Genomic DNA, 15,465 nt, shown 5'->3' on the forward strand with positions numbered 1-15,465 from the left:
GTACATACATAAAACATTTACCCCAGTGTCCTAACAAAATATTGATTTACTCACACCTACCCAGTTTTGGCAAAGTTAGTCCAATATTTCATCACCTTCAGTGTCATATCAACCTCTTCTTTGGGTAGAGTCCAGTTCATCCCATCCACGAAATGCCAACCGAAAACGAATGGTAAGTCCTCTTCGTGCGTAGCTTTCATCCACTTAATAGGCCGTAATGTCTTGCTTGGCACATGCGTAATGTGGTACTTGTACACATTGAAACCGGCCTTGGCGTATGCGCGAGCAGACGCGTCTGCTGGGCATATGAAGTAGTCATCACCGACCTGTTGGCTGAGGGCGTCAACGTAGTCAAGGTCTTCAAGATTGGCGTCATCCCAGTTGATGTACATGAGTTTGATTGCGTCCTTCACAGCCTGGTTGGTTTGCATACGAGCATCGCCCAGGAGAATTTTCATCAAAGTCTCATACACGGTTTTGTTTATTGTTAACTTAGGCTCGTTCCACATGTCAGGCGTTGCAAATGCAATGAAATACATCCCTTCGTCTGCCAAGTTACCCAACATCAGATCTAAACCCGAGTTAATGAAAGTCATCTTTTCAACAACACGCGATGGATTCTCAGTCAAAAAATAGCCATCAGCCACTGGAGGAAATGGAATATAAGGAAGTGCTTGACCAATTATCCCTTCAAGCGTTTCCTGTGAAGAGTAAAATTAATACCCATGACATTTTGGATAATACTTGCAGTGCTTAACAAATATGTACTCGAATGTTGGTTCAATCCAATAACAGAAAGGTGAAGAGATTTAATAAGAAGTATGGCATTGAAGGAGTGGATAAATTTATTGATGGAATGATGGATGGGCGGGTGGACGTAAGGGCTGACGGACATGTATAGACATACAGACATTCATAACTGCAGCGACAGATAGATATGCGGATATATATATATATATATATAGAGAGAGAGATAATATATATATAGAGAGAGAGAGAGAGAGAGAGAGAGAGAAAAGAGAGAGAGATAGATGGATAGATAGATATTAGATAGATAGATATTAGATAGATAGATAGATAGATAGATAGATAGATAGATAGATAGATAGATAGATAGATAGATAGATAGATAGATAGATAGGTAGATAGATAGATAGATAGATAGATAGATAGATAGGTAGGTAGGTAGGTAGGTAGGTAGATAGACATTCAGGTTTGCCTGAGAGAGAGAGAGAGAGAGAGAGAGAGAGAGAGAGAGAGAGAGAGAGAGAGAGAGAGAGAGAGAGAGAGAGAGAGAGAGAGAGTTTTAATTCGTGGTTCATTCCAATATTGAAAAACAATGTTGATTGAGCACAGACATTCAGTTAGATTCTCACCTTTGTTTCGATACCCGACAAATCTTTAAAATCCTGAGCTGGCAGCGCACGGAGACACTTAATCAACTCTTCTGTTGTTTCTCGCTCACACCTTACCAGTTTACCAAGTCCATGAGCCGTTTTCCTTTGCATACGGGAATCTGTACTGAAATACCCGTTGATAAACACATTTGCACTCTAATTTTGAATAAGAAACAAAATAGACCAAAAAATAAATATTCTGGTTGAAATGAGATACTTATGAATCAATGAAAATTGAAAACTACGGTAATGAACGGCAGCAGTTATTTCCCACTATATACTCGTTTCACCGGAATCATAGTCAATAAATTCAAACGAGCTCGCAGTAGGACAATTGAATAACAGTTAGCACATCATAATGCATGTGGTTGGATTGATACTGCTACTGTTAAAATTTAAAATGCCGTTATTCAAAAGGGGAAAATAATTTTTTTTCACCACAAATATGAAAATGTTTCAGTAAAACCATTTTGTATATCTCTTTGGATGTAAATATTGTTTTTTTTACATGCAAATATTTTTCATTGCCTGTATCACTCGATAATTTAAAAGTTTGTTTAGAATAGTTAATGAATTTTCTAATTTATATTGCATTTATGCAAATTACTTACGCTATTATGCAATGTAACGATGCGACCTTACTTGACACTTCAATTATGCCACTTTTCTTGAATTAGTGATAATAACGTTTAAAATGACGTATGATGCGGGTGTATGATGTGGCTATATGTGATGAAATATTTCTGATATTGTATTCACCAGGGAAAATATTTTTTTTTCAATATAAAATGAAACCATTTCAGTGTAACAAAATTACATATCTCGTTCTATATTGTATATCCGTTTCGTATTCTACATGCAAATACCTTTCATTTGATATATCACTCGATATTTTAAAAGTATGTTTAGAGTAGTGAACAATGAATTTGTAATTTTATATTGCATTTATGCAAATTGGTTACCCTTGTACATTATGCAAATTAGGGGCTATGGCCCTGCTTGACAGCTCAAAATTGTCAATTTTCTTGTAGTAGAAATAATAAGCTTTCAAATGATGAATGATGTAGATGTATGATGTAGCTGTATATGTTTAAATTTTTAGAGGAAAATATTATTTTCAAAATAGGCCTAAATATGAAAACATTTCAATGAAATAAATTTAAAAATGTCTTTTGATATCAAAGTTGTACTCTACATGCAAATACCTTTGATTTGATATATCACTTGATAGTTTACAAGTATGTTTAAAGTAGTTAACAGTGAATTGTATAATTTTATATTGCATTTAATGCAAATTTGGTACCCGTGTGAATTATGCAAATTAGGGGTATGGCCCTAATTGGCAGCTCCATATCGTCAATGTTCTTAAAGTAGAGATAATAAGCTTTTAAATGACGGATGATGTGGCAGTATGTAAGATGGGTACATTAAACTCCGAAAATAGGCCTTTTTTGCGGATTCACCGCTCACCTAAGTGACCCAGTAATGCACATCCCTTCATTATGCTTTAATATTTTTCAAAATGTACCATACTATTTCTGTGGGTCCACTGTTCTTAAGGCTTGCCTTAGGAGCGATTTTGCAATTTTGGAGTTTAAATATTGGTAAATATCAGGTAATTTGCTTCTCTACTACAAAACTTTGCATAGTGACCCTACTTTTCAGTTTTCATGTGATAAGAGGATTGGTAAAAGTTTCATTGACGAAGTTCAAGGAATAGTTAAGGTTTTCACTTTCGAGGTTTACACTACGTTTGATTGATTATTTAACGTACCGTCTTATCTACTTGTCATACCTGCATGATGACTCTGTGAAAAAGTCCGTGCATCAAGGGAGACAGCAACATGTATTCACAGCTCAATGACCCAGCACTGTTACCGAACAGAGTAACCAGGTCTTTATCTCCACCAAAGGCTGTGCAAAGAAACAGATGGGGGCTTATAGGTACTATTGTTCACGTAGTATAGCCACAAACTGATGACGGCAAAGATGTGTGTAGTTATTGAAAGGATGTAAAAGGTTATGTTCTAAAAGGGGCGATTAATTTGAGTGCAAGATTTAGGAATAGGGCTTTGAAACTTACGGGGAGACAATTAAAAACAAGGGTCCAAATTTTCACTGTTTTCACTACACTCCCTCTTGCTGTAATTGCCTAACTCTGTACATGTCTACTCCATGCTAATACCTATGTGGAAGTAGGGGTTGATTAATATGAGGATGATAAAGTTCTATGTATTATTTAGACAATTTTTATATAACCACACCGCTGCTGGGGCTCGAACCCCGCACCGTCAGCATGTGAATCACTATCTGTAACCTGTAGTCCACGAAAACAAGTTGCAAGAAGCTTACATAAAGGTTTAGGATAGTAATGTTTTGCAGGCACTAAATGCTTTATACTCTACATTTGTATCGACTTAACATTTACGTATTTTTGGTTCGTTTTTATTCAATTTTCGGCCCTGCGTTTATTTCCTTTTTATTTAATTTTGTTCTTCTTTTTTTCATTTCTCTATTTGTTGTGCAGGTTTATTATTGGTTCAGTATACATTCATATCATGTGTCATATTTGCACAGTTATTAAAAAGTGTGGTTGTTGAGGATTTTATATATGATCATAAATATCGTGTTTGAACTTTATTGTTGTAATTTTGTCGTTTGCTACTGTTTTCCAACTATACCAAATTATGTGTTTTGTCTGGACTGAAAAATAAACAGTGTGATTACGTGTGATCCAAATGTAACTTTTTAACAATTCACCTGAGAGTCGTACAGCTAAAGAGATTTTCTCAGCTGAGAATAATGAAAAAACATATTTTCTTATACAGTCAAAACAGCTACATTGTAGATAAATAGCAACCATATGATCGGCTATTAGTAAAGACTGAGCTTCTCCATGCTGATGTACTGTTATTAAGTAGGGATATATGAACTTATCGTTTATATCGCACATGCACAATTAGTCCGTCGTACATATCGAGTTGTGGCACCTATTGAAACCCACTGAACTTCGGACAGGGAAAGCTTGAACAAAATCAATTCATCGTATTTTGGTTACTACCTTCTATATTGTCATGAACCCACTGTACAGCTGCCATTTGGTCAAGCAGACCATAATTCCCTGGAGCGTGTTCATCGCCTGAAATGAGGAAATCATTATAATGAATGTAAATACTGTTTACAGTAATCATGAATTTTTCAACGGTGAAAACAATAAGTGCACATTCAAGAAAACAATTAATGGACAAGTTGATTAAGAAACACACACACACACACACACACACACACACACACACACACACACACACATATATATATATATATATATATATATATATATATATATATATGTATATCATTTGCATTAAAACGTACATCCTTGATTGCTATTATTGCCAGATACAATAGCGATGCAAGATTTGTGATCGCCAGCATGTCTAGATACTATTGTTTACTGCTCTCACAGACTGTGATAATGATAATTCATATGAATAATTAGGTCAGTCACAGATAATTGGCCGGAATATAGCCCCTTCATATTAATCTGTAAGAACAAGTGAAACACGAGTTCCATGGCGTTCACCCTACCTGTGGATAGGAATCCTAGGGGACCTAGACGGTAATTGAAGGTTACAACGATGACGTCACCAATTGCAGCTAAGGGTGTGCCATTGTAATAACAACTACCAGAGCCAAAAATGAATGCGCCGCCATGGATCCATACCATTACAGGTAGCCGATCTGTCTGAAATTTATAAAGCTGATGGTAATTCAGTTTGAAGTGCCATCCAGACGAGCCATAGGGAAAGAGTCTTAATGACATTTTTCTCACGTTTCTGTACATGTGGCATTAGGAATTAGTGTGCTACGATTTTAGTAGCTTCTTTGGATCTTAGCTTGTGATTTTTATAATGGTAAGTGTATTTGAACATATACAACATATACAATAAATATATACAACACAATATACAGCCTTGCACATCAAAAAAAGTCATACAATCTACCATACGAAAGTATAAGTTTTCAGTTACTATATCTTTTTTGTATGCAATTCGTGTAAACAACAGTCGGTCCGTCTTTTGTCTATGGTGGCATGATCAAAGACTGTCGTACATGTAAAATAGACATTCAGGAACGTACACACTTACAAGACCCATGCAAGTTCATAAGTATGAGTATATGCTGAGGTTAACGTACGCTATTTAGGGTTTCTTTAATCCTGCTATTGTTAACACTACCACCTCACAAATATGATAATGGTATTTGCAAAACTGCCAGCCAGCTAACTTTGCTCCAACGTCAACATTATGCCTATATACCATATATATGAACAGATTTTAACATGTTACCATTACCAACTTTTGCTCAAATTTTGTTAAGGAATCTTTCAACATTCAAAATAAGAATAAAATTCAGGGGTCACCATGTAAATGTTTGTATTAGAAAAACAAATAACCCAATATTTAGCGAAATTTAAAATTCAAATGGCCGCCATTTCTACGGAAAAAATAAATATTCTAATTTCGAAAAACTAAGATGGTTACAACCAAGAAACTTTTAAATGAACCCCCACAGTGGTATAGCAGAAAAGAATTGTTAAGGTGAAGGGCGACGAATTCGGACGCGCACACGCTTTAGAACGTTTCTGCGCAGATTTAACTCCAGCCTGCCGCAAATGGGTTATTTTGTAGCGTATGTATTTAACATCACCTGTCATTGTTGAAATTGCGCTTTTACCTAATTTTTTGACCCAGTGTCTTAGAAATACATGTGACCTAGAACCTCGTCATATTTTGACCCCCTAGGAAGCTGGTTTTTATTAAATATGAGCGAAAAAATTAACATTTCTCTCCCATTTATATGGCGCAAATATACCCATTCACCTAGAGATATTGTAAAAAGTAATGTGGTGACACCCTTTTATTAAAAATGTAAACTAAACGGTATTATGTCAGGAGTTTATTCGCTAAGTTTGGTCAAAATGTCACCATTCAAAGCGACAGGAAGAAAGTTCGAAAATTATGTAGTGATATTATTTCGATATCGTCTTTTGTAATCGATACTTATATTAAAATTTGTTCACAAACATCATGAAAACTATACATTCGATAGATATGGATCTTAAGTCTTGGTATTTATTAAAATTAACTCATTTGCTAAGCGTTTATAATTGCTTTCTTTGTTTAAGTGAATTATATCATTTTTATTTATTTCTAACGACGCCATTTTAACGTCCGTTTCCATGGAAACGAGCGTGGTGACCCCCATTTTTTATTCATTTTTGCACTTGCACAACTTCCAAGGATATTTTTGCAAAGTTTCAAGAAAATGACACCACAACTTAATTTTGACGTAATTCGTAGTACTTCACCTTAAAGTGTGAGAGTCCAAGTATCTGTTCCCAGGAAACATTCTACCTTAAAATTGAAAAATACTCACATGGTGTGTCACAGGTACGTATACGTTCAGGAAGAGACAGTCCTCGCTCTGTGTCTCTGTTATATCATCAAAAGAGTCGAGAGCTTGAATACAGGCCGACCCTATGCTCGATGCCCGATATTACCCCATCCCAGCCCGCTTTCGTCTGAGGTGGACGAAATCTAAGGTCACCGACTGGTGGTTCAGCGTAGGGTATCCCTTCATAGATTTGAATGGTGCGATTGATGTTCACATCCGGGTGCCAAAATATCTCAGACTTGCCGACCAGTTTTCCCGAAGCGATTTCAACCATTGGATCGTCAGCGAAGACGAAAGACAGGACAGCAAGGAAGACAGCAACCCGACAGTGCACCTCGTAGCAAGCCATGTTGTGGCCGCCAAAATACACCGCCTGTCTGCTCTGTGCTTGTGTGTAAGGTCAGACATATGTTACGCATGCCCCTGAAGTCCAGTGTGCTTCCGTTTATGCATGCCCGAAACTTTTATTCATACATGTCCATTGGAATCAGCGAAAACAGCTTTTGTCCTGGACCTGCGCGCAACATGTCAAAATCATTGCGTCTGCCCATTTTGTATTCGAAAGCTTTCTCTCCAGAGATGTCAAGATGCCTTTAACCTTGGTGAATTCATTCTTCGTTATTTGGTATCAGCACGCTTTATAATATCCCTTGATGTAAATTTAAAGAGTTCTATAAGCATTGTGAACGTTATTTTAGTTAAGTTAGGGAACAATTCATATACTGTGGTTTTCCGCTATCTTTCGTTTGCCTGATGTAAATGCTTGATCAGCCACGTTTCGCTAAAATATTGACTTTTTATACCTTGCTTATGCCTTAAAGTACAACGTGGCTACTCATTTTGTGGAAAACGTAGACATTTTACGCCAGTACTTTTGACTAGTATGTTGACCTTTGCCCCCCCCTTCCCGATGTCTGAAAAATTACAGCGGTTGAGCTTCGTTCTTCAAACTCTTAGGTCTATATCTGCATCCGACTCGGAATAATGTGCAGCATCTTGGAAGCTGCTATTCAATTGATCATGAGAGAAAATGCCGAGAGAGTTTGACCGGTTGACCTCGCTGTTAATTTTATGCAGGAAATTACAATAACAATGCTTGGTCGAATGACGCAGTGCCTTGAGGGTGGAATCACCAGTGGTATATGGGGAGGAGTACCTTCCCGATGGTGATAAGTGGTGCAGATTACCGTCGCCTAGGTGACTGGCGTATACGCGTGCCAAAAGACACCTATGGTTGATTTCCTGTTGACCAGTCGGATGGCAGAGTTGCAAATACCTGCACTGAACCATCTGGTTTTTTGTGGGTGTCGGTGGTACTTTGACAATATAAGTAAAATGCACATATATTGAGTTTATTGTCTTGTTTATGAGCGGCCAGTATTTCCAACAGCATAAATTATGGTGCATTTGCCCTTGAAGGAATAAATAATTTTCGAATAAAAACATCGCGAATGTAACTACATTCCTTAAGCTCGACGTACACTTAAGTGCCCCAAAGAACCATGAAATCGCCCAACTTTCGATTGAAGAGATGAGTTTTGCCAAACCGCGTATACAGAAAAAGTGGCAGATGACTTTATTTTTAGAATCATAGACAGTATAGCGAGATGTAAAAAATGTGAAACAGGCTCCCCACCTAACTATCCTAAATGTTTTTGTGTCGAGTTTGTGTTTGATTCGTTTCGAAAATGTGTTCCTACATTCTTATCCGATTGTTTGTGTTAATGAAATGTTTGTTTCGCTTTGGATATTTGTAGAGAAGTTTGGATTAGTGTGTACGGTAATGTTTTGTTTGTGTGGGGAAAGCTTATGGCGAGACGCAGCCGGACCTATGTTGTTACAAAAGTTGATAGAGTCGCCCTTTGACGCTTGCGTTTCGAAACCCGAGTGTGGTTTCTCATCAGTCGCAGTGTAGATTCTTTCCTTAGTTTGTGTTTGTGAAAATTTATTTTAATGCATTTTAGTGGTCTTGCTTTCCGATTAGCGAGGCAAGTATATTAATTTTGGTCACGTTGTGAGTCCGTTTGGTGGTTCGGTTTGTTTGTTCTATATTTCTTTACTTCGGTAAATTTTGTTTTGACTGGTGTGTCTTTTAGATTTTTGCGGAGGTTTGTGAATTTTTAGGCAATGAGTACCACTGCGGGGTACGGATTTATGTTTATTGGATCAAGATACTTACAAGTATCCTGGTTGATGTGCTTGTTCTCGTACATTTTAATTAATAGTTCATTTACTTTGTTTACTGTTTGTTCTGGCTTGTTGTGTATAATACTGAGTGTTACGTAATTGCCTTTCGCATTCGAGTACGTAATCGTTTGTGTTGACAATAACGAAAAACCGACCCTTGTCGAAGGGTTATTTTCCCAAAATTTGTCCAATGTTTGCAAGCTGGTTTATCGCGATTCTTTTGGCACGCGACATGTTTTGTTTCCTTGTTTGAAAGGGTATCTCTAGAAGTGCGAGTTTAGAAGCTTCAGATAGCTTTCAAGTTTTTGTTTTTTTGTTGTTCGTGGAGTCCAATTTGACTTTTCTTTGAATTGGTGTTGTTGCGATTGTTTGTGTCTCACGATGTAGCGTAGTCACATTATACGACTTTATTTGTTGAAATCCTTAGGTGGTTTTATTCTGTTTGGTTTTGTTGGTGTCCGAATGAATTTTAAGGCTTTTGCCTAGTACTATTTTTCGGAGTTTCATAGTTTGAGCGATGATAGGTTGTTGTTGAATTTCATGTTGTTGTCGGCTTTTCTTTGGAAATAGCTGATTTATTTCCACGGCCATGTTTTCTGTTACGTTACTGTGATTGTTTATTTTGTATTTAATGTTGTGTTTCAGTTGTTTGTTATGTGTACGATTTTTGTTATTTCTTTTAAGTGTTTGTGTGTTCTATGTCATCTTATCGTATTTTTTGGTAGTTCCCTTTTTGGAGTATTTGGTGGCCCTGAAAAGGGCCGCTTGGTATGGTGTTTTGTTAGCGCTTGGCGCGTTTGTTTTGGCGATAAGCCTAGCTTTTTATGCTTCTTTTCGCCGATTCGATGTGCTTGGTGAGTAGGTGTTTGCCGCCTTCTTGTCACTGTGTGTGCGTTACATGGACAGTCTGCATAGCCCTTGAATGTGGTCTCGATTTTGATCAAACTTACAATTAAGGAGTATATATCAAAACTGATAAATGGTTTATGTGATTACTGTAGCTATAGATAGGCTACATTCAGGACGGGCAGCGACGGGCAGTAATTAGTAGGCAAAACAGGTGGTTTTCACCGTGGGCAGAACTCGGTGCAATGATACTGAACATTACAGTAAGCCTGTCACCTTGAAGGTAATGCTGTAGGTGAAACAAGGACACGCGATGGTACAAACATGGAGGTAGTAGAGACACCACAAGTGAAACGTACACACAGAAATACACGCGTTCCTACGTTGTGCCCACCCGGGCCACGCGATTAAAATATGACTGATACTGCTGGATAGTGTTATTGGGTCGGTAAACAGTCAATTAATAGTTTAATTGACTACCTGGGTGATTGGCAGGTCGTGTCCAACGACGCATATGCAAAGCAGGCCAAAAAACAAAAGCCCCCAAAGTTATTGACAGCTGGCCAGGGGTCACCATGAATACGTAATGAAGCTTCACTACGCAGAAACTGCGTAGTCAAGCCCTTCTTAACCGGTCAAACTCTCTCGGCATTTTCCGGCATGATTGGCTGACTATTACCGTTATCAATGAATTATACCCGACAGACTCCCCGAGATTTGTAAGAACCCCAAGGTCCATGTACTGGTCACGTGTTAATGTTAGACATCGTGTTCTCTACAAATAAGCTGTTAAATTACAACACAGTTTCTTTTGAGACTCCATGGCAAGTTCCTTGTAAGTGGATGTAGATTTTGAAAAGACGCAACAAAACAGCGAATGATACAGAAATTGTGTGAAATAGAGTAGAACTAAGTGTTTGTGTACAATGATTGAATATTTGTGTACAATAGTTGAATATATCGTACCGTATAGCTGTCGAAAAATCCGCTACTACAGAGAAACAAAAAATTGCTTCTTTTTTTCTACCTCCATTACAGTAGAATGTCAGTCGGTGATATTTTGTTAAATTAGGGAAAGCCGTTAGGGATCCCTCAGCAACAACTCTTTCCTCGTTGAAAATGCATAAGTTGAAAACAAAAGTTTGTTTCCGTCGAAATATACAAATAATAGCACCCGGCTACAATATAACTTTTAGCGGCGTCGGCAACTTCAAATGCGAAACAAACACACAAACCATGTTTTTATGCGACCACAAAATATCAGTCAGCGTCAACATTGCTAATACCATAGGGATACTAAAGCTGCTAATACTTTGCAACTTGACCTTCGATGAAAGCAGGTCGGAGCAGTAACAATCTATGAGGCACTTTAAGTGATGTTGAACTATAACGATGGCGGCGTTTGCCTAACTGTAAATGCGGAAAAAACAAAAACTTCGTACGAGGCGAAAAATCTAACTGCCCATAACAAAAATACAGACGTAGAAACTCAATGCTTTACGTTTCCGCCCAGAACTGCAATCGCAAAATCTTATCGTCCCTTGCGGGCCGCGAAATATCTACTCGCTCGTTATCCAAGTGTAGACGCTGGCAACATGTAACTTTAAATAAAGTCATTTCAGCAGTTCATGACACATTTATGATACTTTTTGTTTTAAAACTTGTTATGTAGGTCATTTCCCCCACACTCATCATGACCTGAGTTCAATTAGTCTAGAACATTCCCAAGGTCACTGCCCTTAATGACCTCACAACCTTGAATTCAATTAGTCATGTTTGGAATGTTCTGGAAAGTTGATTAGTTGTGTAAGGGAGATAATTTTAGAGTAATTAGCATGTCAATAAAAGTTCTAGATTGTTCTTATATGCCTTTATAAAAGGGACGCGCTCAGCTTCCAGTCAGACTTTTGGGATCGTGTCTCTTGTGTGTTACTAAACTCCAGCAGTAGTCATTCTCAAGACTTTTCAAGACCTTCACTGCCAACGCTGGATTTATACTTCAAGCCTGCAAGGACTGTTCATTCATCCGACTGACTGTTACAACTCTGAGACTGGAGCTTTGCCGTCCCAGCTGAGATAAGTAGTCTGTACACTTTTAAAGCTTGTACTCTATCCCTGACTTAGCAATTAGTTTTATTTTCGTAATAAATTTTGTTTAAACGTTAACTGCTGAGTTCACCCTTTTGTTCGTTTTCTCTGCACGTAACAAATTGGGGCTCGTCCGGGATACGAATATTCTGAGCCGTTTGACAACATTTTGCCTGCCTTTTCAAAACTACTGTATACTGTGAACTCAGCGAAATTCAATCATGGCGGAATTCAAGCCAGACGAATTTATGGATGACCTTGATCAGGACGCATTTGATTCCCTCAAAAAGGACAACCTCATTGCACTGGCCAATTTCCTTAAAGTAGATGTCAAAAGATCTATGCGCAAGCGGGAAATACAGTACCACATTGCAAAACATTTAGTTAATTTAGGCCAATTTGAGGAATCCACCTTGAAAGATTATGAGCCCGAGTCTGCCTTTGAACTAAGAAAATTAGAATTAGAAATTCAGGCAGATTTGGAGCTTAAAAAATTGGCATTAGAAAAAGAAAAAATACAAATGCAATTACAAATGAAAGAAAAAGAATTGCAAATGGAAGAAAGACAGAAAGAAAAAGAAAGCAGGAAAGATTAGAAATGGAAGAAAGACAGAAAGAGAGGGAATTGGAAATGAAAGAAAAAGAATTGCAAATGGAAGAAAGACAAAGGGAGAAAGAAAGAGAGGAAAAAGAAAAGGAAAGAGAATTAGCAGAACACCGACTGCAGTTAGAAATGAGACGTTTAGAGCTTGGAAAGTCAGGAAAATTCTTCCCTTCAGACAATTTGACATCACTAAGCATTTCAGGTTAGTTCCCCCTTCCAAGAAAAGGATGTTGATAAATATTTTCTCCATTTTGAGAAAATTGCTCAGAGTCTGAATTGGCCTAAGGAGTCCTGGTCTATGCTTTTGCAGAGTGCTTTGGTGGGTAAAGCCAGAGAAATTTACATTCAGTTGTCAGTAGAGCAGGCTTCAAATTATGATTCTGTGAAGGAATTAATTCTCAAGGGTTATGAGTTGGTGCCTGAAGCTTACCGTCAGAAATTTAGGATTGTGAGAAGGTGAAAGATCAAACTTACGTTGAATTTGCTCGAACAAAAGAACAACTGTTTGACCGTTGGTGTTCTTCGGAAAAGGTCAGTCAGAATTATGACAAATTACGACAACTTGTTTTGATTGAGGAATTTAAAAGGTGCATCCGGAGTGACATCAAGACGTTTATCAATGAACAAAAGGCAGATACATTAGAGGTTGCTGCACGTTTGGCCGATGATTATTCATTGACCCACAAATCTTCATTCTCAGCAAACCATCCCAGTCCTTTTCCTACAGAAACAATGCAGGTAAATTTAACTCCTCCTTTTCGTCCAAGAATTTTTCAAAGGACAGTAGAAAATCAAATGACAACAGTGCACAGAGTACAAGTAACACTCCCACATCATCAGATCCCAAGTCTCAATCTCCTTCTGACAAACAGTTGGTACACTTTCTTGTAATTATTGTAAGAAAGGCGGCCATTTAATGTCAGAGTGTTTCAAATTGAAAAGAAAACGTGAAGGTCAAAGTAGTCAAAGTGGATCTAAGCCCACCGGCTTTATTTCTTCATCAACTCAATTAGAGTCTAATAATGTGTGCAACACATTTTCTGAGGTTAAACCCCTCTCATCCCCAATTAATGAGGTCAAGGTCAATTCTTCTCAAGATAGCATTATGGTATTTTCGAACCATTTATTCATGATGGTTTTATATCACTTTCTAGTGATTTTTCTTCCGCTACCCCTGTCAAAATTTAAGAGATACCGGGGCTTCCCAGTCTCTTTTGTTGGCAGATACCCTGCCGTTTTCTGAAAAGTCATTTTCAGGTTCTAAAGTTCTTATTAAGGGGTAGATTGCAATGACTACATTCCTGTTCCTCTCCATAATGTCTATTTGTCTTCGGACTTTGTTTCTGGACCTGTGACTTTAGGTATTAGGCCTTTTTTGCCTTTCGAAGGATTCACCTTCTTCTTGGAAACGACCTTGCTGGGGACAAGGTCATCACTAATCCACTTGTGACTGATAATCCTAGTTTAGATCAGGATCCAGAGCCAATTGAACAAGAGATACCCGATTTATTTCCTTCATGTGCTATTACTCGAGCCATGTCAAAGAAAACTTCCGAGAATCAAAATACTCTCAAAATAATGTCACAGATGTTGACTTAAATGACACCTTTCTCAGTCAGGTGTTTGACACGGATCATTCCGTTATCCCTCGTGGATTTGAAACTTCCAGTAAAACTTCTGCTGACCAAAGTCAGACATTTTCTAGATCAAATCTCATTGCAGAACAACACAAAGACCCAGATATTTGTCTTTGTTTGACAGGGCAGATGATGAAGGTAAAACTTCAGATAGCTCTGTTTCCTATTATACAAAATCTGGTATTCTCATGCGTAAATGGAGACCTCCAGATGTTTTGGTTGATGACGATTGGGCTATAAAACATCAAATTGTGGTTCCAAAGCCCTACCGTGCTGAAATATTGCGCCTGCCCATGAAACCCCCTGGGCTGGTCACTTAGGAGTCAGGAAAACTTATCATAAAATTCTCAGTCACTTTTATTGGCCTAATCTCAGGCAGGATGTAGCACATTTCTGTAAAACTTGTCACACATGTCAAATGGTAGGAAAGCCAAATCAGACTATTCCAAAGGCCCCTTTCCAGCCAATTCCTGCATTTCAAGAACCATTTAGTAGGATACTAATAGACTGTGTTGGGCCCCTACCAAAAACAAGATCAGGAAATGAGTACATGTTGACAATTATGTGTACATCAACTCGGTTCCCGAAGCCATACCACTGAGAAATATAAAGACAAAGACTATAGTGAGAGCTTTAGTCAAATTTTTCACTTTATTCGGCCTCCCTAAATGTGTCCAGTCCGATCAAGGCTCCAACTTTATGTCTGGAATTTTTCAACAAGTAATGGATCAGCTAGGCATTAAACAGTATAGGTCATCCGCCTATCATCCAGAAAGTCAGGGTGCTCTTGAGCGATTTCATCAAACTTTGAAAAACATGATTAGGACCTACTGTTTTGACACAGAGAAGCAGTGGGATGAAGGAATTCATTTTTTGCTCTTTGCTGTTAGAGAGTCAATTCAAGAGTCTCTTGGTTTTAGCCCATTTGAGCTTGTATTTGGACATACAGTCCGTGGCCCACTTAAGCTCGTTAAAGAGAAATTCCTATCAGACGATGATGATTGTCTGAATATTTTGCAATATGTCTCAGATTTTCGTACAAAGCTCTCTAAAGCATGTGAATTAGCCAGAGAAAATCTTGAGTCATCTCAGCAGTCAATGAAAACCAAATACGATAAAAACACCTCAAAACGGAAGTTTGAACCAGGTCAAAAAGTTCTTGTTCTACTTCCGGTTCCTGGCAAACCACTCCATGCTCGTTACTTTGGGCCATACCTAATTGATAAGAAATTGAGTGATTTAAATTACA

At 37.9% G+C, this 15,465-nt stretch overlaps 1 protein-coding gene across 2 annotated transcripts in view; it reads right to left on the bottom strand.

Annotated features, from left to right (window-relative positions):
• Positions 1 to 15,465, bottom strand: part of LOC139124105 (acetylcholinesterase-like) — a 40,504-nt gene that overhangs the window by 4,195 nt on the left and 20,844 nt on the right. The window contains exons 1-6 of one of the 2 annotated variants that reach the window (XM_070690249.1): positions 6,837 to 7,280; positions 4,986 to 5,142; positions 4,459 to 4,536; positions 3,193 to 3,311; positions 1,377 to 1,553; positions 61 to 701 (exon numbers count right to left, since the gene is read on the bottom strand). In XM_070690249.1, the coding sequence (XP_070546350.1) occupies positions 61 to 701; positions 1,377 to 1,553; positions 3,193 to 3,311; positions 4,459 to 4,536; positions 4,986 to 5,124 (1,154 nt within the window). In that variant the 5' untranslated portion in view covers positions 5,125 to 5,142; positions 6,837 to 7,280. Of the gene's footprint in view, positions 1 to 60; positions 702 to 1,376; positions 1,554 to 3,192; positions 3,312 to 4,458; positions 4,537 to 4,985; positions 5,143 to 6,836; positions 7,281 to 15,465 lie in introns of those variants that run through there. The other variant, XM_070690248.1, reaches the window with a different exon arrangement.

This window comes from Ptychodera flava (genome assembly GCF_041260155.1).
Source record: "Ptychodera flava strain L36383 chromosome 23 unlocalized genomic scaffold, AS_Pfla_20210202 Scaffold_23__1_contigs__length_28996876_pilon, whole genome shotgun sequence".
NCBI classification, from domain to species: domain Eukaryota; kingdom Metazoa; phylum Hemichordata; class Enteropneusta; family Ptychoderidae; genus Ptychodera; species Ptychodera flava.